Raw genomic sequence first — 22,549 nt, 5'->3', positions numbered from 1 at the left:
ATCTCCACCCTCAGATCTCAGGTTCTATCCTCGATGGTGCTCTGGCTTTTTACCCCCCTTGCAGGTGTCTCCTTATTCGCCCCCCATTTTGTTACACAACAAAACTTTCGCCGTGTCTTCCGTCGCCTCTGTATCGCCGATCAGACTGCGACTTTTACAGGCGGTAGATGCTGCTTTCAGCTACGCGGTGCGCCCCTCTGAGCTCAAAACAACACACTATGGCGGTCGGAATCTGTCGGCCCGCTTAGGTGGTCTTCTATTGGGTGTTTTACCCTACAACCTAGGTTTTCTTTGAGAGCCAAATTTCAAATTTCAATCTTTCGAAAAGGCTACAGCTCTGCCAAGTTGCCAACTGGATACCACACTGCACGTACCGAGTCCCGACGCTCTGATAAGACTGGACTCCCGAGTCGCGAGTCCCTAATAAGTCTCGGCACGGTTGGAGACTTGGCAGGCATGTCTCTCGAGTCTCCACGCTTGATTTTGCCCCTCTCCTAATTTCACTTCTCTGAATGTCTGTTGTTCCCCTCCTCTTTTGTGACTCGTGAGTCGTATCCTGCACATTGGCTTGGCGACTCGGAAGCTCCCATGCCCTCGAGAGGCTCTCAAATGCCAGCAACCCCGCCCCCATTCCTCGACAGCATTCCCATGCTATACAAGGACCTTTGAGTTGGAACTCGGACGGAGCAAGGCAGAGGGCGGGCTATGAACAGGCAGTAGCGCAGGCTGAAAAGTCGGGGACCACCGGTGTCGTAGCTGGAGGTGTCGGGGCAACAGCACGCCAGGATCGTGCCAATGGGAGCTGGTGGGATTTGGCCTGGTAGTGCCTTGTTAAACGTGGGAAACCAACTCCCCGCCTAGGTACTACACGAAGTCCCCAATCTACGCCCTACGGATTTGCCCACAGGCCCTCCCCTAGCTTCTTCTTGGATACAATTAATGGCAGCAGAGAAGCATGAAGCGGGGCAGAGCAGGCATAGGACGAGAGTCGGCGCCGGTGAAGGCTAGTGCAGGGGCACTCCAAGGTAGGATGTGGTGGCTGGTTCTGTAGTAGAGTGACGGCAGGGGATGAGGGCCTGGCCTCTCTCGCAACTATTGCGTTTCCATCTCTCTGTGTCACTCACTTGTGACTAGTACTTAACGGGTGGAATTCTGAACCGTCATATTTCCTCAGCAGGATGACTCCACTTGGCATGTTCGGCATCGTCTCCTCCAGCTCTCATCGAAGGCAATCGGGCCAGCTCTTCAGAAAATCAACAAATCAGGTGCACGTCATATTGAAAATTTAGTTCATGTATAATTAATCAAAGATATAGCCAAGCTAAGTTTAGTTAAGTGACATAATTTGATAATAAAGCTTGTTACATTTTTTGAATGCACCATGAATATGTTTTCCACTGTGAGTTAAATTTTGGTAAAATCTACAATCTAAATAGCTTGCACAATCTCAACACATGCATGGCCATTCACAACATCCCACAAGGAACTTTGGACTACGTACTATATAGAAATAAGTATATAAATACTAGATGTTTTGCTTACGCTTCAACGTGAGGACCAAAGGATTGATCATTGAGTTAACCCTCTTTTCACCCATCCTCTAGTTGCAAAAACCCGCTTTTCTCTAGTAGTTTGCACCTTTTGAAATTCATAGATGGGTTCCTAGTTTTAGAGCATATCTTAAACTAGCAAGTGTCTAATTAATGATTCATCAAGAAATTTTGCAGACTAGTTTGTACTATTACTAGATGTGTATATGCTAGATGTGTATATATACACATCTAGTAATAGTACAAACTAGTCTGACAATTTCTTGATGAATCATTAATTAGACACTTGCTAGTTTAAGATATGCTCTAAAACTAGGAACCCATCTATGAATTTCAAAAGGTGCAAACTACTAGAGAAAAGCGGGTTTTTGCAACTAGAGGATGGGTGAAAAGAGGGTTAACTCAATGATCAATCCTTTGGTCCTCACGTTGAAGTGTAAGCATTAACCAAGGCAAGCCCTCTTATGTGCCTTCTCAAGAGGCCGATGAATAAATATGGGCCAATCAAACATGTAGTTATATGTTGATGGCGCATATGCCTCTCTAAATTTTAACATTTTAGCAAAAGAGACCTCGGTTGACTAAAAGTTTGGTTTGGCAACTCATAGAATTTCTTTAATTGCACCTTTTCTTGAAAATGAAAATTCCTATTTTTCGTTGTTGATTGGTTGCAAAATTCCTTCTCTTGAAATTATAAAGAACCGCCAGTTTTTGGTAAAATCAAAAGACTATCTATGGTATTGTTAATTATTGTGGCACTAGAGCTACAACAAGAAAATGGTGAAGGAGATAATTCTTCATTTAGCTATTGCTCTTCCTTGTTATTTGTATTGTTAAGTTGCACTTAGAGGTGGACACAAGTGGTCTTCTTACCATTTTCACTTGAATATAAGTAACGAGATAAGCCTTGCAAGTACTTATGGAGAAGACATCCAAGAGACACCTTTCTCTAGAAGAATGTGGAAACCATTTCTACTTGATTCTTGATGTATTGAGTTGAAGCTTGGCCTTGGCTCATGAAAAATGTAGGAGCTTGTTGGCATGCTATTTGATGATGATGAATCTAACTTCTTTTTGGGTGGCATGCGATGAAGGTGGAGGACTTGTCTTTGCATTTAGCTTGCACAAAGGACTTGGCTTTTGCCCATTCTTCCATTTTTTGGCTAAGTAGCATGCCCTCGTTGCAACTAGAAGATACCGCAATTTTTCCCTTTGCAAACTTGAATGCACAATCTGTAAATGTGACACCAATGTTCCCATTAATGCTAAACGTAAAAGCTCATAGATGCTTATCGGCAAGTTGCAAGCCCAAAAGATAATAAAAGCATCGCTAAGTGCATCGTACCTTGCGATGCTCATAGCAACATTTACAAACTATAAAGCGTTGTGTAAGTGACGGTGTTACGTCTTCAAAAAAAAAGGCCCAAATTTGTCGCGAGTCATTTTTGCTCCCGCAGCAATTGAGCAAGATCATTCTCCATCCACGCTACAATGAAGCGAGGTTGGCCCCTATCGGTCATCTCTCCTAATTTGTCCCCACCACATCTCTCTTCAACGACCTCCATCTCTCCTTTACAAGGTACACACACACACACACACACAAAGCGATGAAATAAAATGATATATTAACGTCTTTAAAAGGCCAAAATGACCTATCAAACCGAAAGGTTATAATCATGTGTGACTCTTAGTACAATGTTACGGGAACATAAAGATAAAAATAAATTTGGGTAGGTATGCAAGCGTAACCTATATACTCATCAACATCAATGTCCTAATGGGAAGTGGGTACATGAGGGCTAATGAGGTGCATAGCGGGGTAAGTAGACAATGGTGATCATCCCATAAGCTCCCTCATGGGTCTCTACAGTATGGTCTCAATCACCACAAGAGGCTATTCATATTAGCGACGCTCAAAAAAAAATTCTCGACGTCGCTATGAGCGTCGCAAATTTCTTTGTAAATTTGCGACGCTCATAGCGACGCCCATAGCGACGTCGACTGGGCTAAAAAAATAACAGAGCGCGCCCAAAAATTGAGATCTCAGATTTGAGTTTTTTGGCGCCCTCAAGCAAGGAGCAGGTAACGCTCTCCCTCTCTCTCTCTCTCTCTCTCTCTCTCTCTTTTTCTTCTCCACACACACACACACACACACACACACACACACACACACGAGGAGAGGAAGGAGAGCCAGGTATGCTCCTTCCCTCTCCTCACTCTCATGTTCCCTTCCCCTCTTTCTCTCTCCCTCTCTCTCTCTCTCTCTCTCACACACACACACATACACACACACATAGTGTTTTTGAGAGAGAGAGAGAGAGAGAGAGAGAGAGAGAGAGAGAGTACAAACATAAACAAAAATGCACACACATACATAAACAAAGAATGCACACACACATTGAGAGAGGAAAAGAGAGAGAGAGCATGCATAAACAAAAAACGCACGCATTGAGAGAGGAAAAGAGAGAGAGAACATGCATAAACAAAAAATGCACACATTGAGAGAGGAAAAGAGAGAGAAAACATGCATACGATCCAAAAAAACGCACACATTGAGAGAGAAAGAGAGAGAAACTAATTTAACGTCGTAGGAAACTAATTAAAATTAAAAGACCTAAAGATCTAGCCGACGAGGAGTTGAACTCAAGACCTATTATTCAAGAGGGAAATGGCATAACCAATCTATCATACTTGGCATGGGTGATAGAAAGGTTATACCATTTATCTCTTTTTATTGGCAGACACATCCACACACGCGCACACACACAAGAAGAAGAGAGTTATAACGTCGTAGGAAACTATCCTAAAAGACGTTAAAGATTAGGTTAGATGTAGACTTACGTTAAATTAGATTTAGGTTTATTTTTAATTAGATTTACGTTTATTTACGTTAGATTTAGATTTACGTTATATTAGATTAGATTTAGGTCTCCATAGACTGCGATGCCTGCATGAAGCGGGTGAAGAAAGCCCTCAATGGAATATAGGGTATTGTTTCCTTCACTCATGGTGGGCTCCGTCGATCCAAAAGTACTGGTGAAATGTCTTCAGAAGATAGGGAAGAAGGTGGATCTTCAGGGCGGCAAGAGTCACTACATCCCCGACACAATGACCATCTAGACAACCTCTAGTCATTCAACAGCAACTTCAAAGTTAGTAACAAGAGCAAGAACGGTCTAAAGGGCCAATTGCTGTCGTCAGATGTGGATGGAGATGAGGCAGCGTCACCGTCGGAAGTTAACTCTCACATCTTTAGTGATGAGAATGCCAACTCTTGCCGAGTTATGTGAAAAATTATGTGTTAAATCAGTTTTAAGGTTCTTATAATCCCTGTTAGTTTAGTTCTTTGTTTTTAATATAACATAATTTACGTTAGATTTAGATTTATGTTATATTAGATTAGACTTAGGTTTATTTAGGTTTACCCACACACACACACACACACACACACACAAGAAGAAGAGAGTTTTAACGTCGTAGGAAACTATCCCAAAAGACGTTAAAGATTAGGTTAGATGTAGACTTACGTTAAATTAGATTTAGGTTTATTTTTAGTTAGATTTACGTTTATTTGGATTTATGCTTATTTACGTTAGATCGAGTCCACGCAAGAATTACTTACGGTTTAGGGTTTAGAGTTAGACGAACAGTGAAAAGATCTACTGTGAAAAGATGTTAAGATGCTGTGAAGTGCTACAGCTAGAGAAGAGGCAAAGGGGTTTTGTCCACTACATGCAGTATCATGTAGACGTGGGTCTGTAGATTTCTTGTACCCACAAATATAGGTATTGACCAATAAAGACGAGATTATAACCCGGTGGTTCTGATCTCCGTGCACCTCTAGACCGAGGTGTGCGGGGATTTGACATGACTAGAGAATGTGAGGTAAAGAGAGAGAGAGAGAGAGAGAGAGAGAGAGAGAGAGAGAGAGAGAGAGAGATAAGACAAAGAATGCCAATAGAATATTAAATTTGTTGTCCAGGTTATAAGATTTTTATCCTCATTATGAGTAGTGACGAGGATGTGGGACCGTCCAACCGAAACACCTATCTCTCAACGAGGGTCTTATGTCCTTGTAATAAATGCAAGCATGCTGTACGACGGACAAGACGTGTTTCTTTGCAGCACGTTCGCGAATTTGGCGAGTTCGATCCATCTATTATAGATCGAGTTGTTGCCAATTATAACTCGTCGGACTCTGACGCTGGCCAACAAGCAGCAATCTTGCAACCCAATAGACGTGTTCGCGGGCGCTTTGGTCAAGCAGCATATGTGAGGCCACAAGATGTAGCCTCTGACAGCTCGGGGGATGATCATGCAGAGCACATTCCCAACGAGGCAATGTTTGAGCCCGAGATTGATAAAATGATCGAGACGATCATGGATTCAGAAAGGCTTATCTATGATGATATGAAAAGTGAAGCCGATACGCCATTGTATAATGGAGCACGTATGTCTAGATTGAAAGCACTCCTGGTTCTTCTCAACATGCAGGCAAAGTTTGGATGGAGTGACACTAGCGTCACAGCGCTTTTCAGGTGATCTATTACAATTAGTTTACTTTAATAAAACTCTAAATGTATAATGATCTGATAGATTTTTACACGACTGTATCGTATTTTTATGTTGTGTAGATTGCTTAAAGAGCACATACTACCGGCTGACAATGTGATGCCAGATTTCCGAGATGAAGCAAGAAAGATTTTGCGAAACTTGGGGATGGATTACAATTCTATCCATGCTTGTCCTAATGACTGCATTCTTTTCAGAGGGGAATACATAGACATGGAGAAGTGTCCGAAATGTGATTCCGAAAGATATCGAGTAGATCTCCACGGGACAAAAATTCCACAAAAGGTTTTGCGACATTTTCCTCTGCTTCCTCGCATCAAGCATTTCTTCGAATGTAAGTCCATGGCCGCCCTAGCATCATGGCATGAGGAGAATAAATCTTCGGATGGTGTGCTACGAATTCTTGCAGATTGCGCAGCCTGGAAACATATAGATGGAACATGGTCGGATTTTGCCAGGGAAGTCGAAATTTGCGCTCAGGCCTGGCTATGGATGGCGTAAATCCATTTGGTCAAAGATCAACATCTTACAGTGTATGGCCCGTTGTCATCGTCAACTACAACATTCCCCCGTGGTTGACTACGAAGAAGGGGCACCTATGGCTAAGCTTGATTGTGCCAGGGCGATATAAAGTGGGGAATATGGATGTGTATCTTCGTCCACTATTGGAAGAGCTACAACAATTGTGGATTGGCATAGAGGTGGTGGATATGAGCCGACACACAGGATGACGGAATGCTTTGATCAGAGGCATTCTAATGTGGACCATGCATGACTATCCCGGGCTAACAGAATGCTTAGGTGATCTATTGACACTCCTCCCTCAGACACTGTAAATCTTGTTTTTTCCCATAGTTGATCTATTATCATGTGTATACATGTAGGGCTTCAAACAAGCGGATATAGAGCATGTGTCACATGTGGACCTAGACTGAATGCACGTAGGGCGCCCTCACTGAAGAAGCAAATCTACGAAGGTCATCAAGCGTATCTTCCAGAGAATCATGTGTTACACGATGGCTTTTTGGGAAGAGAGCCACCAAGGATGTCTGCACAAGCATGGTTAGAGCAGAAGGAGATGTGTGATGACGGATTGCCTCCAGGGATGAAGAGACTATCTCTATGGTACGAGTTACCATACTGGCCCCGACTCATGATCAATCACTTGCTCGATCCAATGCACATATTCAAGAATGTGGGTAATCTACTATGGGACCATCTGACCGGCAAGAAAGATACTTTGGGAGCCAGAGTTGCCCTTAGAAATGTGGATCGTATGGAGCAATATTGGCCGCAAACAGCGTCTGATGGATCGATAAAACTCCCTAAAGCACCATGGATTTTCACAGGAGCCCAAGAACGCAAAGTAAAAGAGACCATTCGATCTTTGCGGACCCCCACTGGCGTAATGCACTCGCTCCGAACGTGTTTTACTAAAGAAGGAAAGCTTACCGGTTTGAAGTCACACGATTGGCATAAAATGTGTCAGGTACGTTCATAGTGGACTTTAATATCATTGCATAAAATTTGGACTTTAATATCATTGCTGCACATACTTTATAGTTTATTTTACCGGTTGCCATTGAGGGATGTTTGTCTCTCGACATCCGTAACACAATCTACAAACTTGCAAAGCTGGTGCAATGGATCTCACAAAAGGATATCAACGTAGACTCCATACCATTCGCCAAACTAAATGCTGCGGAGCTTGTGTGCATGTTTGAGAAACATTTTCCTACTACCATGCTAACCATTCAGGTACATTTTCTTGTTCACATAGTTGATGAGGTGGAAATAGCTGGCACAGTTCATTCCAGATGGATGTTCTTCTTAGAACGTTTCATGAAAACGCTTAAGGGATATGTGCGTCAAAAGGCACATCCGGAGGGTAGCATGGCAGAAGGTTGGTTGGTATCAGAGTCCCTAGTGTACATTGGAGAGTGGCTAGATGGATTTGATAAAGCCCGCGACACACTATGGCAAACCATAGATGATGAGCGCATATCTGGGATTGTCATGTGCAATCTTGGTGTTGAGAAGAAGATGACGGAAGATCTAGAGGCTAAAATCAACCGATTTTGCATGCTTCACAATCCAGTGATGCAAAAGTGGATTTCACAATATGAGGATGCAAAGCAAGAGCGACAAAGGGCACGAATCGAGTGGAGACGGGGAAGACGACCACCGATGCACTATCCGACGGTTCTGGAGAGCCTACCAACCTTCATGAGCTTAAGATGGTTGCACAACCAATTGAAAAGCGCACAACAATGCGGTGACGAAGTGACTGAGGAAGAGTGGGAGTACTCTCGGGGTTGCGCGACCAAGGTAAGTTTGCAATGTACGACATGCTAGTGACTTTATTTCTAAACGTTTGAACGGCCACTCATAATCTTTGTTCGTTGTAGTATAAGTCATACACAGCAGCATGGTGTAAAGGTCGACATTTTAGGGTGGAACGAATCGACAAAAAGCGTTTTACTCGAGATTGTGGAATCATGGCAAAATTTGAACAGTCTAGTCGACGACGTTCCTCTGATGCAGATCCTGTGGTGGCGGAACTCACTTACTTCGGCACGCTGCAAGAGATTTGAGGATCGATTACAGAGGATTTTTTGTCGATTTGTTCGACGTGCAATGGTTCAAGATAATCATGGAGGGTCGCAACGCTGATGTGCGTAGAGGAGAGTCTGGTTTTCTTGAGGTGGATTCTACTAAGAAATGGACTGACCTAAGAGACTTTCGTACTACCAGAGCATTGTGAACAAGTAAGTATGTAAATAGTTAACATCCCCCTTTTACAAGTTATGTGCTTGAAAGCTCTCATGTAAGTTATGTGGCTCTGGCAGGTAATATTTCATCCTACAAAGTCTACATCAAACTGGTGGTACGTCATAGAGGTAGCCCCTCGTAGTGCAAGGACGTATGAAGGCTACCATGTGCCAATCACAACGGCATCAATGGAGGAGATCAGAGAAGATGCTCAATCAGAAGCCGCTGCGGTGGTGCCAGACGAGCATCAAGATGCTACTACTCTATATGGGGTGCATGCAGAGGAGCTACAAAATGAAACAGAGGATATGTGTTTAAACGGAGAGCTCTATATAGATATAGGAAGTTATGCTGAGTTATGCGAGGATGAGAGAGAGATCTCTTAAAGCCACAAATATTGTATTTGAACAATTTTGCTCCGGGTTGTAAAAGCTCTGGCTCTCTAAGTATCTTCCATGGCGCTCACATCTTTTGATTGAAAATTCTGAGTTTTCGACTTGCCTCTTCTATCACTCAATTCATTGCGTCATTGTATTTATATGCATCATTACGTCATTGTATTTAATGGTCTTTGCGTCATTGTCTACTCTATTCATTCAATATTAAGTTTAAATATTCGTGTGTTTAATGCAGGTATGGATGATGAGGAGTTTCTTTCTTCTTTGTCACCGCAACAGAGACAGTGGTACGTGGAGCGTCATCGCTCTGGCGCATCATCGCGCATTCCTACTCCATCCGCATCTCCCTCTATTTCGGAGCATTCGGCGCGCTCAGAAGCTTCGGCGTCGACGAGACGAGCTTCACACTCGTCTAGACACCGGCGCTCTAGTGGTGGCGGTGGCGGTTGTTGTGGGGATTCCGCCACCGATGCCTCCACACCGCCTCGTGTTTGACGAGGCTCTTTACCCTCCCCTTCTTTGCCCGCCCCCACACCAGCCACAGCATCGCCATCTACGTCAGGTTTTGCACGGCTGACTGTTCCTAGCAGCTACACATCTCTACCTACTCCGCTAGGGGCCACCCCACTCGACACGCCGCTAGAGACCCCTGCCGGGACACCCAGGTTCATGCGTCACCGGCCAGAGGGCTTGCCTTACTCCGTCGACTTCAGCGGCGGCATCATCATGGATGATGACGGCAAGAAGGTGATCTCGTGCATGCGTGGTCTTTGCTCTCAGCTGTTTAGACACTACATACTAAACAAATGGAGTGAAGTACCAAGTGATTTAAAAAACAGAGTCATCAGCATACTTCATGATGAGTTTCCCGTTCCAACACGGGATCAGCGCTTCAATGAAGACCTGATGAAGATTCGAGTGTGCGAATACTGCAAACACAAGCGTTCCGAAGTGCAAAAAGCAATCAAGCATGGGTGGAACAGGCCAAATTGGCTGGCCAAAGAAGATTGGAAGAATGCGAAGAAAGCAGCGCGCGAGAATCCCGACAAGTGGAAGCAACAAAAGGATGTAGCCAGAGCGCGAGTAGAGGAAGGGAGCTCGCACCACTTGGGGAGCGGTGGATGGGCATCATTTGAGGCCGATTTTGTAAGTGTTTTCGCATTGCTCTTTATGTTCGATAGTTTAGGGTTTATGAGTTTTTTAATTCTAACATAATGAATTCTTTATATGTTTTGACAGTGGTCGATGACAGGACGTGATCCCACACCGTACGAGCGCGAGTACGCAGGCAGGAAGGGCTTAAACGCCCTGATGGACATTCTCAGTTCTCGCGGCGGCATGGTTAGTATTAGGGTTTACTCTTTTCTATTTTTTGTATTGTTTTATAAATGTCGTTATATGTTTATACTTACTGAAAGCTGTCTTATTGTCTTTTTTTGCAGAATCCGATAGATACGCCGCTTGGACGCGATGAGACGTCTCACTAGACGACGTTAGTTTAGCTATAGCTAGATAGCATTAGTTTAGGGTTTCTCATAGCTTATGTATCATGAGACGGATTTTATACGTCTTTTTGAACCATGTATATTATTACATTTGTCATCGCAGTTTATTTTGCCAATCAATTCTTTATGCCTATGATGTTGTACAATTGTCATTATTACATTTGCCAATCAATTCATTTTGCCTATGATGTGTACAATTGTCAATTTTACGCTTGTCAATTTTGCAAACAATGCGTCTTGTGGGTGACTATTTTGGGTCTATTATCTACCCTTGCAATTTTTTTAAAAAGTGAATCAAGTACAATATGGTTGATGGATGGCAGGGCACTCAATGCCCTGTCACCAAAAAAAAATTTCTCTCGGGCGTCACTATAACCGTCGCTATTTATGGCTCTGGAGCGTCGTTATGAGCGTCGCTATAGACTTCTGTGTAAACGTCGCTATGAGCGTCTCTATATAGCGACGCATATAGCGACGCTCTCGCAGCGACGCTATTAGCGACGCCGGGGGTTATAAAAACCCAGTGTATTTCCGTCGCTAACAGCGTCACAAGAGCACACAACCTCTTGTAGTGAATGTCCTCCATAGTCAGCTATCGGGGGGCATGCTCGATGTACCTCAATGATTCTGTGTACCCTTTGATGTAGAACTCTACGGTGTGAAGTTCTTCACATCCTTGGGTGTCATGAGTGGCCAAGTTGGATGGCTCGATCACAAATAATGCCCTAATGAGGGTGTGAATGGGTAACCTGTGGTGGGCCATCCAAAGTAGGGTGTATACCACCATGTAGAGAAAGAAAGGTAGACTATGCATGTGAAAGATCTGTCATTATGACGGGAAATAGGGAAAGACGATGATGAGGGAAAAAGGTATGTGGTGAGGTTTAGGGCCAAGGTTTTGAGTCATAAACGATATTATGTGCAGCTAAGAAAGGAATTATGAGTAGTAGTCACATTATTGAGGTGTGACAAGGAGTACTTGATAGGGGCATCAATAGACTGTGAAAATTTATTGTTTGTCTCTTCTTGGAATGATTACAAATTGTTTAGCTCCTAACATTGCAATGTTGTGATCGATGGCCTACATAAAGTCTTTGAATGCCGAGTCCAAGCATATTGTAGGGAAGCACAATCGAATGGTAGATATGCTATCTAGGGCAAGGTATGAAGATGAACATGACATGATTGTTGAGGGAGATGATGTAGGCACAAATTTTTACACTATTGCTCATGCAAAGAGTAATCATGCATGTTTTGTATCTTCACTCGAATCCTTTTTAGAGGATTTATATGAGGGTGAATGGCTCTTGATATGTCAACACTTAAGTACCTTGCTAAAACAGGACGATTGGATTGAGCAACAATATAAGAGGAGAAGAAGATGAATAGTTCTTGAATGATGAATGCTCATGGAAGCATCCTAAACAAAGAGAGGGAACAATGTTGCCAATAGCATGTGATAAGGCTACTCACAACAAGAGATTATCAAGGAGTTTCGTGAAAGTTTAAGGTCAAGATATCAAAGTGTATGGGCAACCTTCGCCAAAGTGAAACAAAGGTATTGGTGGAAAGGGATGTATAAGTATGTGGTTGCTTTTGTGGATACATGTGTGACATGAAAAATGTATTCAAATGTATGGCATCGTGATGGACTACAGCCTACTTATCCAGTGACAGTACATTACAAATGGGTTGTGGATTTGGTCACAGTGCCTTTGGGACTCGCGAAAATGAGGTATTTGGTGCTTGCAAGAGAAACTTTGTTTGATCAAGGTGGAGGGAGTGCATCGAGGACAAACAATACACAAGGTGTATGTAAATTCCTTCTTGAAGATGTGAATTGTTGTTATGGATGCGTGGCAAAAATAACTACGGATAGAGGAGAGTTGTATACTAACGAAGCAAGGGATTCTTCTCTAGGATGGGCATCAAACTAGCTTTAACTTGTGCTTATAGCCCAAAGGGCAATGGAAAGAGTGAAATAGGACATCCTCCTAGAATTAACGCTTTGGCTACTGCTTCTGAAGGTAATCTTGGAAAGTGGACAAGGCTATTGTCATTTGCATTATGGGTTGATCGTACGACACATAGTTCAGTCTCACTGACTATATGCCTATTGAATTGATGTATGGTCCACAACCTATGATGCCAATTGAATATGTAGTTATTACATGGAATGTATTTCCTTGGAAAGATGGAATAGTAGAGAAGACCTTCTTCCATTGCACATATGGAAATTGGAAAGAAGGCATGAAGACATTGAGCTTGCAAAAGCGTTACTAAAAGATGCAAGGTTGAAAGAGATTTCACAAGAGACATAGGCTTATACGAAAATCCATTCAAGAAGGTGATTGGGTGTTGGTGTATGATAGTAAACTTGAAAACCAGCATAGCACAATAAGGAAGCTTGCAAAGAGATGGTTTGGCCCTTATGTTGGCAAGCATGTGCATGTAAATGAAACTTACACCCTACAAGAGTTGGATGGGACAAACATGAAAATTTCTAGTGCAAAACAAGAGTTAAATGGTTCAAAAGAAGAGAGGATGTTGATCCATTTATGCACAACCTAGTGACATGCAAACTAACCATGAAAGTGAAAATATGATATTTGACCATGAGTTTTTCTGCTTATCAAATACTATTGTGGAACATACCGGAGGATGTGCAGGTTTAGAGGGGGTGGATATTGTGCCATGGCACGTAAATAATCTGAAATAGAAACAATCACCTTAGTTTAAACACATTTTGATGTATCAAAACAAAAGCAATCATTTACATAATGATTTTGAAGCGGCTACTGTGGTCGCTATCATGTACATACCTATCTAGGGAGTCATGGCCCTCGATGTGGCTCCATTGCATGTTTTTCCACTTTTAAAGATTTGTAATTTGTTTTTATAATGTATATATTCCAAGTGTTTCATGGTGGCACACTCATCTCGCCTACAAGATTGATGCGGGCAAAAGCTTCCAAAAATAGCAACTAATGGGCGTCATCATAAAATTGCATGGAAAGTGACTCCCAAAATAAAAAAGGTGAGAAAACTTGATGCATATCTATGCTTTGTACCCTTATTCTAGTGATCTTAAAAATTTATGGATTTTTCTCACTCTGTTTGGGATTTTCACATAGAAAATGCTCTTTTTTTGTTCAAAAATAAGCTGAAAATGACCTAGTTTTGGTCAAAAGTGAAAAAATGGTTAAAAATTGACACATCAATTGATATTTTCGTGTGGAAGAGAGAGAGAGAGGACTTCTTTTTGGTGAAAAAAGTTGAAATTTTGTCCTTTTGGAAAATTTACTTCATGGTTGCTCTATGAGTGTGTACACTACAAGAGGTTGTGTGCACTTGTAACGTTGCTAGCGACGGAAATACATTGGGTTTTTATACTCCCCGGTGTCGCTAAGACCGTCAATACGAGAACGTCATTATAATCGTTGTTATAACCGTCTCTATATAGCAACGCCTATAGAGACAATCATAGGGACGTTTATAGGCCACCTATAGCGACGTTTATAGTGACGTTGCAGAGCCTTATATAACGACGCCTATAGCGACGCCCGAGAGAAATTTTTTTCGTGGTAGGGCATTTTACCCATCAACCATATTGAATGTTTCAATAATTGAGTAAACCTAAATGAATCCAAGATAAGCCCAGATTCACCTTTGAAAGAATGTGCAAGCTTAGATATAGACCTAAAGTAGTTACCCACAAGACAAAAATGAATCCAAGATAAGCCCAGATTCACCTTTGAAAGAAAGTGTAAGCTTAGATATAGACCCAAAGTAGTCACCCACAAGACAATATAATCATTAACTCCATCATCCATAGTATTGTTTATAATAAAGATACAAAACTGACAAAAGTAAATTGATGAAAGTAAATCAATGACAATTGTACACATCATAGGCAAAATCACTTGATTGTTAAACTTTGTAAATGTAATAGTTACAACACCATTGTCATTATTGAAGAAATATACATGGTTTTCCAATAGTTACAAAAAGACGTATAAACGTCATCTCATGATACATATGCTATGACAAAAGGAAACTAATGCTATGTAGCTACAGCTAGACTGACGTCGTCTAATTAGACGTCTCATTGTGTCCAAGCAGCGTATCTGTCGGATTCTACAAAAAAAACCAATAAGACAGCTTTCGGTAAGTATAAACATATAATTTATAAAACAATACAACAAACAGAAAAGAGTAAACCCTAATACTAACCATGTTGCTGTGAGAACTCAGAATGTCCATCAGGGCCTTTAAGCCACTCCTGCCTACGTACTTGCGCTCGTACGCTGTGGGTTCATGTCTTGTTATCGACCACTGTCAAAACATACAAAGAATCCATTATGTTAGAATTTAAAAATCCCTAAACCCGAAACTATCAAACCTAAAGAGCAATGCAAAAACACTTACAAAATCGGTCTCAAATGATGCACACTTGCCACTCCCCAAGTGGTGCGAGCTCCCTGCCTCTACTCACGCTTTGGCTGTCTCCTTTTGTTGCTTCCACTTGTCGGGATTCTCGTGTTGTTTTCTTTGCATTCTTCCAATCTTCTTTGGCCAGACCATCTGGTCTGTTCCACCCATGCTTAATTTCTTTTTGCACTTCGGAATGCTTGTGCTTGTAGAATTCGCGCATTCGAACCTTCATCAGGTCTTCATTGAAGCGGTCATTCCTTTTTGAAACGGAAAACTCGTCATGCAGTATGTTGATGACTTTGTCTTTTAAACCACTTGGTACTTCACTCCAGGTGTTTAGTATGTAGTGTCTAAACACCTGAGAGCAAAGACCGCGCATATGCGAGATCACCTTCTTGCCTTCATCATCCAAGATGATGCCGCCGCTAAAGTTGACGGAGTAAGGCAAGCCCTGTCGCCGATGTTGCATGAACCTCGGTGTCTCGCGAGGGATCTCTAGCTTCGTGTCGATGGGGGTATGAACGTTAGGTGTCTCCACTGGGCCTTGTGCCTCGAAGCGAAGAGTGTCGATTGGAGTGACTCCTGGAGGAGTAGCTCGTGATGTGTGGCTGTTAGCAACGGCCGTCAGTCGTGCAAAACCTGGTGTAGATAGCGATGCCGTGGGTGGCTGGTGTGGGGCAAGCAAAGAAGGGGAGGGTAAAGATCTTCGTCGAATACGAGGCGGCGTCGAGGCATCAGCGGCGGCATCCCCACAACAACCGCCACTGCTACTACTAGAGCACCGATGCTTAGACGAGTGTGAAGATCGTCTCATCGACACCGAAGCTTCGGAGCGTGCTTAATGCTCCGAAACAGAGGGAGATGCTAAAGAAGTAGGAACGCGTGATGGTGCTAGGAGAGTTTTCAGTTTTAACATCGGCTAGATCGTTAAGGTCTCTTGGGATGGTTTCCTACGACGTTAAAAGTCTCCTAGCACCATCGCGCGTTCCTACTGCTTTAGCGTCTCCCTGTATTTTGGAGCATTCAGCGCGCTCTGAAGCTTCGGTGTCGACGAGACGATCTTCACACTCGTCTATGCACCGACGCTCTAGTGGTGGCAGCGGCGGTTGTTGTGGGGATGATGCCTTGACACTGCCTCGTTTTTTACGAGGCTCTTTACCTTTTCCTTCTTTGCCTGCCTCCACACCAGCCACGGCATCGCCAGCTACACCAAGTTTTGCACGGCTGACGGTCGTTCCTAGCAACCATACACCACTAGCTACTCCTCGAGGAGTCACTCCAGTCCACATTCCTCGCTTCGGGGTCTAGTGGAGAAACCTAATGTCCGTACCCCCATTGACACGCCGCTAGAGACCCCTACCGGGATGCCCAAGTTCACGCATCACCGGCAAGAGGGCTTGCCTTACTCCAGTGACTTCAGCGGCGGCATCATCTTGGATGATGAAGGCAAGAAGGTGATCTCGCACATGGGCGGTCTTTGCTCTCAGGTGTTTAGACACTACATACTAACACCTGGAGTGAAGTACCAAGTGATTTAAAAGACAGAGTCATCAGCATGCTGCATGACGAGTTCCCATTTCAACACGAGATGACCGCTTCAATGAAGATCTATGAAGGTTCGAATGCGTGAATACTGCAAGCACAAGCCTTCCGAAGTGAAAAAAGAAATCAAGCATGGGTCGAACAAACCAGATTGGTTGGCAAAAGAAGATTGGAAGAATGCGAAGAAAGCAGCGCGCGAGAATCCCGACAAGTGGTAGCAACAAAAGGAGGCAGTCAACGCGCGAGTAGAGGTAGGGAGTTCGCACCACTTGGGGAGCGGTGGGTAGGCATCATTTCAAGATGATTTTGTAAGTGTTTTTGCATTGCTCTTTAGGTTTGATAGTTTAGGGTTTAGGGGTTTTTAAATTTTATCATAATGAATTCTTTGTATGTTTTGACAGTGATCGATGACAGGAAATGAACCCACATCATACGAGCGCGAGTACGCAGGCAGGAAGGGCTTAAACACCCTGATGGACATTCCGAGTTCTCACGGCGGCATGGTTAGTATTAGGCTTTACTCTTTTCTATTTATTGTACTATTTTATTAATTATATGTTTATACTTACAGAAAGCTGTCTTATTGTTTTTTTTTGGAAAATCTGATAGATACGCCTCTTGGACGTGATGAGACGTCTGATTAGACGTTGTCAGTCTAGCCGTAGCTACATAGCATTAGTTTCCTTTTGTCATAGCATATGTATCATGAGATGACGTATATATGTCTTTTTGTAACTATTGGAAAACCATGTATATTTTTTCAATAATGACAATGGTATTGTAACTATTATATTTGCAAAGTTTAACAATCAAGTGATTTTGCCTATAATGTATACAATTGTCGTTGATTTACTTTCATCAATTTACTTTTGTCAGTTTTCTATCTTTATTCTGCAAACAATACTATGGATGATGGAGTTAATGGTTATATTGTCTTGTGGGTGACTAAGTTTTGGGTCTATATCTAAGCTTACACTTTCTTTCAAAGGTGAATCCGAGTTTATCTTGGATTCATTTAGGTTTACTCAATTATTGAAACATTCAATATGGTTGATGGGTGAATGTTTTGCCACCAAAAAAAAAAAATCTCGGGCATCGCTATGAACGTCGCTACATAAGGCTCTGCAGCGTCGCTGTAAACGTTGCTATAAGTGACCTGTAAATGTCGCTATGATCGTCGCTATAGGCGTCGCTATATAGAGACAGTCATAACAATGCATATAAAGACAGTTATAACGACGCTCATAGTGACGTTCCCGTATGAATGCTGGTAGCGATGGTCTTAGTGACGTCGGGGAGTATAAAAACCCAATGTATTTTTGTCGCTAACAGCGTCACAAGTGCAAACAACCTCTTGTAGTGATATATGCATCATGGACAAAAGGATCATCAGTGCACTCTGCACTAAATGCACACTCTGCATCTACATCAACATCAAAATCTCCTTTTATAGAAGATTCTACAATAGTTACACTTGTAGTGGAAACCAACCTCTTTCTTCTTGGTCTCTAAGAGATATCCCTCCCTAGGGGTCTATGCCCAAATTACAAAATTTACACTTTTATACAATTTTCAATATAAAAATTTCAACATAAATTTTCAATATACATCAAAGTCATGAAAGTGTTTGCATAGGGGAGAAGTTCTCAATGTTCGACCTAGAATGGAGTTTAGGCCATGAGTCAGACTGCATGTAGGGGCACCTAGCAACTAGTGCTATCTTCGAATGGGTGATATGAATGAAAGCGTACTCACAAAAAGTAACATTGTGGAGGGTGAATATATGTTTACACCACATTGCAAGAATAGAGAAAGAGAGAGAATAGTGGAGGGTGAATATATGTTTACACCACATTGCAAGAATAGAGAAAGAGAGAGAATAGCGGAGGGTGAAATAGAGTGCACAGAGACACAGGAGAATGACAAAAAAGAATCTTTAAATGCCCTATTTAAATGAAACATGCAACCATGTATTAATGCATTAGCAAAATCTAGGTATACCATAACATAAAAAATATAACAAAATGACTAGAAGAGCACCGGAACTTTCCTTTGCAAGGAGCGAGCTAAAACATCTCCAACCTACCTGAGACAGACATAGACTGAGGCCGCTTCGTCTCCTATCCCTCCATGAATCAAACCTTTGAAAGGATCCCAAATACCAACAGGTGTTAGGGTATCAACACCAACCATACCAGTTTAGGCACAATGCATCTTTGATGCCCAACATCAGGTGTTTAGGCAGAGACAAGGCAAGATTCTTGATGTGTTATCTGTGTAGGTCGTTCAATCCCTGACACACTAATTGTGTAGATGAGACTAACAAAAAAGTAGGCCTAGACAACACCCCCAATCCAACAAAGCCTGAGGTCAACAACCCTTTTGTCTAAGGCTAAGCGCTATAGGTGATCCTAGTCTTGTAGCGACGTTACCATGAGAAACATAACACATGAGTCCAATCACAATAGCATCTTCTATATGCACAAATAATCTTTTTCTAAGCAGTTAGATTGTAAAGGTTCTCTACCCTTACACGTCAATCATGAAACATCAAAATCACTTCATAATCCAATTCAAAACCATAAACCATAATCCAATCACATCACATGGTGAGCACTCCACCCCACTTAGGGTGAGGTGCATCCATCCCTGCAGAAACCACTTTAGCACATATTATGTGTGTCAAAATTTTGGCAACATAACCATACCCAAAAAAAAGATCCAAGAGAAACACCAGATTCCACAATCAAAGCCACAACCATAATCCATGAGGGATCTCAGCCCTTGACCATAAACAATATTCACACTGAACCAACTCCCGTACTTGGAGTTTAGCATATCTACTACAATCAAATGGAGCCCACACATATGGCTCTTAAGGCTTGAATCCTTTATGCATAAAATAAGTCCAACCAGAAACTAAAACTGATACCAAAATCTAATTTTAACAATATCCAATCATACATAAGTGATGCAGTATATCTGCACTTCACCCCTCTAGCACTAGTTTTGACCTAGAAAGGTGGAAAGTAATCTTACACATGCACATGAGGCATCCACATCCACCCGTGAGGTTGCATACGTCATATGATATCATTCCATCAACATAAACATGATGCAAATTAGCACCGATACTTAGCTCGACCATAAACCATAACTTCACATGTATGCAAAAAACAACTCTTTGCCATTTTTGGATGCATATATAACACGCAAATGAAAGTGTTTGACCTCAAAACAATGCATCAAGATAAACTCCATAATATACAGTAACAGGTTGTCACATCACTTTTCTCATATGATACTCATGGGACAAACAGTAACACAAAAAGAGAGCCACTTTTTTAATATGTGTCTGTATGGTTCGGGTTGACTAACTATATACCCTCACATAAGTTTATCGACATCTAACACTTGAAATCAACTCGATTAACTTATGATGTCATATGGTACTCCCCCTTCGTAGCACCACAGTTAACAGGAAACGTGTTCGCTAGGGCCTGGAATGTCGGAATGACATTCCGGCCGGTCACTTGTGCAAGGAACGTCCCGGAATGGTAGGGCATTCCGATTGATGAGATGATACCATAACAACAAGGGGGGGGGGATCTGGGTCGGTGGAACAGAGTGGAACGGTCAGAACGGTAGCAAACGATCAAAAAATTGGCAAATTTTGGCAGGTCACACGATAAAAAAACAATCATAAACGGGCAGTTTTTAGGGGGTTTTGTTTTTTTGGCATCCTTTATAAATTTCTCCCCCCTCACCCCTTTTCTTCACAAATGAAACAAGCCTCAAGGATCTCTCTCTCGCTTTCTCTCAAGCTCTACCCTCTCTCCCTTGGGCTTGCCCTCAAGGCTTCAAAAGATCTCTCTCCCTTGGCCTCAAGAATTGAAGTCTCTCTCTCAACCTCTCTCTCTTTCTCAGTTAATCCATGGCCTCTTCTTCTCGTACAACCCCCTCCGTTCATACGGGCAACACTCAAAACACGATGGGATGGTCATGCTGGGATGAAGTGATCTTGAAGGGAACCTTGTCGGTGGTGAGAGGTTCTTGTGCATGGGCATGCAAGTTATGCTCTTACACATGGAAAGGGGGCATGAAAAAGTGAGGGCTCACTTTCTTCAAGTTCCGGGACATGATGTGAGATTCTACGCCATTATTTGAGTGCAGACCAAAAGAGCAGGACTTCCCAACCTATTACTACCAAAAAACGGATCATTCTTGAAGAACTTAATTTGCCATGTCCTTTGAATCCGCTTGCATAGTTTCCGAGCCACGCCCCTGATTGCCTGGCATCCCATGAAAATGTGGGCTAGGTCTTCACTGGCCATTCTGGACCCTGACCAACGATCGGACCCGATGCCTCTTTCTTGTACCTTTACTCCCGTCGGTAGAGCACTCCACATCAATTTCCACAAAAATATCTTCATATATTGAGGCCACCTTGGCTTCCAGATGTTCTTAATATCTTTTGTATAATTTCTGTCTACAATTGTATTTCATCCAATATTTCTTTAGATGCTTGAACCCTTATGAGAGGGTCTGCCCGTTTTTATGGAGTAAGACACTCTTATCCTTATGAGAGGGTCTGCCCGTTTTTATGGAGTAAGACACTCTTATCCATACAACGCTTAAAAAGGAGACATTCCAATTGAGCATTGAAATAAAGAATTATATTCAAATTCAACTAAATACAAATATCTGGTCTATTTACCTTGCTCATGCATACAATAAGCTCTTAGCATGTCCTCGATGATTTGATTGGTTCTTTTTGTCTACCCATCAGTTTGAGGGTGATAAGCAGTACTAAAGATTCTTGTAGTTGAGAATAAGGCTCTCCATAAACTTGAGGTGAACTTTGCATCATGATAGCAAATTATACGACGAGGTAAACCACGATACATGAAGACACCTTTTATGAAGACTTGAGCTATATTCTTAGCCGTAAACGTTGTCTTGAATGGAAATAAATGCGTCATTTTTGTGAACATATCAAAAACCAAAAAAATAGAGTCATATCCCAAAGATGTAGGAAGTCCTATAATGAAATCCATGGATCCCCATTTGCATTTTATTTTTGGTGCATTAATAGGTTAAAGCTTACCAAGGTATCAAACTCATTCAACTTTAATATGTTGACATGTTAAACATCTTGTAACAAAATTTAACACATTGCGCTTTAATCTTGGCCAAAAGAAACTCTTCCTTATAGTTTTGTAAGTCTTAATGTACCCTGGATGTCCTGCAATAGGTATATCATGAGCTTCCTGTAGTATTTGTTGTTTGATTTCACCATGTTTTCGGATATAAATATGGTTGTTGAAGTAAAGGTCATTTTCTTCAACGTGGAACCCTTTGATTTGCTTTTCTTGCTTCTGTCTGCAATGATCCAAGTTCCTTAAATACAGAATCTTTGTATAGTATGGATCTTGAGGCATACCTTCTAGAATAAGTTCAATTAAAGAGGTAATAGAGGTTGTGATAGCCACTACAGAGCATCGATGACGAGGTTTTCATTTCTAAGGTTATATTCAATTTTAAAATCATATCACATAATAACTGCATCCATCTCCATTGCCGCATATAAGGTTGGGTGTAAATCCATTTGATGCTTTTATGATCTATATGTAATTCAAATATCCTTCCAAGAAGATAATGTCACCATACGTTAAGAGCATGAAGAATGGCCAATAATTCCAAGTCATGTGTAGGATAATTTAACTCATGTGTATGTAACTTAGAGACTCATAAGCTACTAGTCTCTCTTCTTGAG

At 42.0% G+C, this 22,549-nt stretch overlaps 1 protein-coding gene across 6 annotated transcripts; it reads left to right on the top strand.

Moving 5' to 3' along the window:
- The first annotated feature begins 415 nt into the window (after window positions 1–415).
- On the top strand, window positions 416–10,928 carry LOC147424068 (uncharacterized). Of its 6 annotated transcripts, none has more exons than XM_086501655.1 (5): window positions 416–1,025; window positions 1,178–1,265; window positions 9,528–10,438; window positions 10,532–10,633; window positions 10,735–10,928. In XM_086501655.1, the coding sequence occupies exons 3-5, from the start codon at window positions 9,962–9,964 to the stop codon at window positions 10,777–10,779; spliced, it is 624 nt and encodes a 207-aa protein (XP_086357781.1). In that variant the 5' UTR covers window positions 416–1,025; window positions 1,178–1,265; window positions 9,528–9,961; the 3' UTR covers window positions 10,780–10,928. The 6 variants fall into 6 exon arrangements, with proteins under 6 accessions (XP_086357781.1, XP_086357780.1, XP_086357784.1 ...); XM_086501654.1 differs by having other exon boundaries at window positions 1,175–1,265; XM_086501658.1 differs by lacking the exon at window positions 9,528–10,438 and having other exon boundaries at window positions 417–1,025.
- The last annotated feature ends 11,621 nt before the right edge of the window (window positions 10,929–22,549 follow it).

This window comes from Adiantum capillus-veneris, chromosome 26 (assembly GCF_014529385.1).
Source record: "Adiantum capillus-veneris isolate H3 chromosome 26, ASM1452938v2, whole genome shotgun sequence".
NCBI classification, from domain to species: Eukaryota; Viridiplantae; Streptophyta; class Polypodiopsida; order Polypodiales; family Pteridaceae; genus Adiantum; species Adiantum capillus-veneris.
The sequence above is the reverse complement of the archived record's forward strand: the minus strand, read 5'-3'. Positions and strand labels throughout refer to the sequence as shown.

Bases quoted from the DNA above. Each gene is read 5' to 3' on its own strand.
- LOC147424068 (XM_086501655.1), top strand. From the start codon at position 9,962: ATGCGTCACCGGCCAGAGGGCTTGCCTTACTCCGTCGACTTCAGCGGC. The intron at 10,439-10,531 runs GTAAGTGTTTTC...ATGTTTTGACAG, and splicing joins CATCATTTGAGGCCGATTTT to TGGTCGATGACAGGACGTGA. The intron at 10,634-10,734 runs GTTAGTATTAGG...CTTTTTTTGCAG, and splicing joins TCAGTTCTCGCGGCGGCATG to AATCCGATAGATACGCCGCT.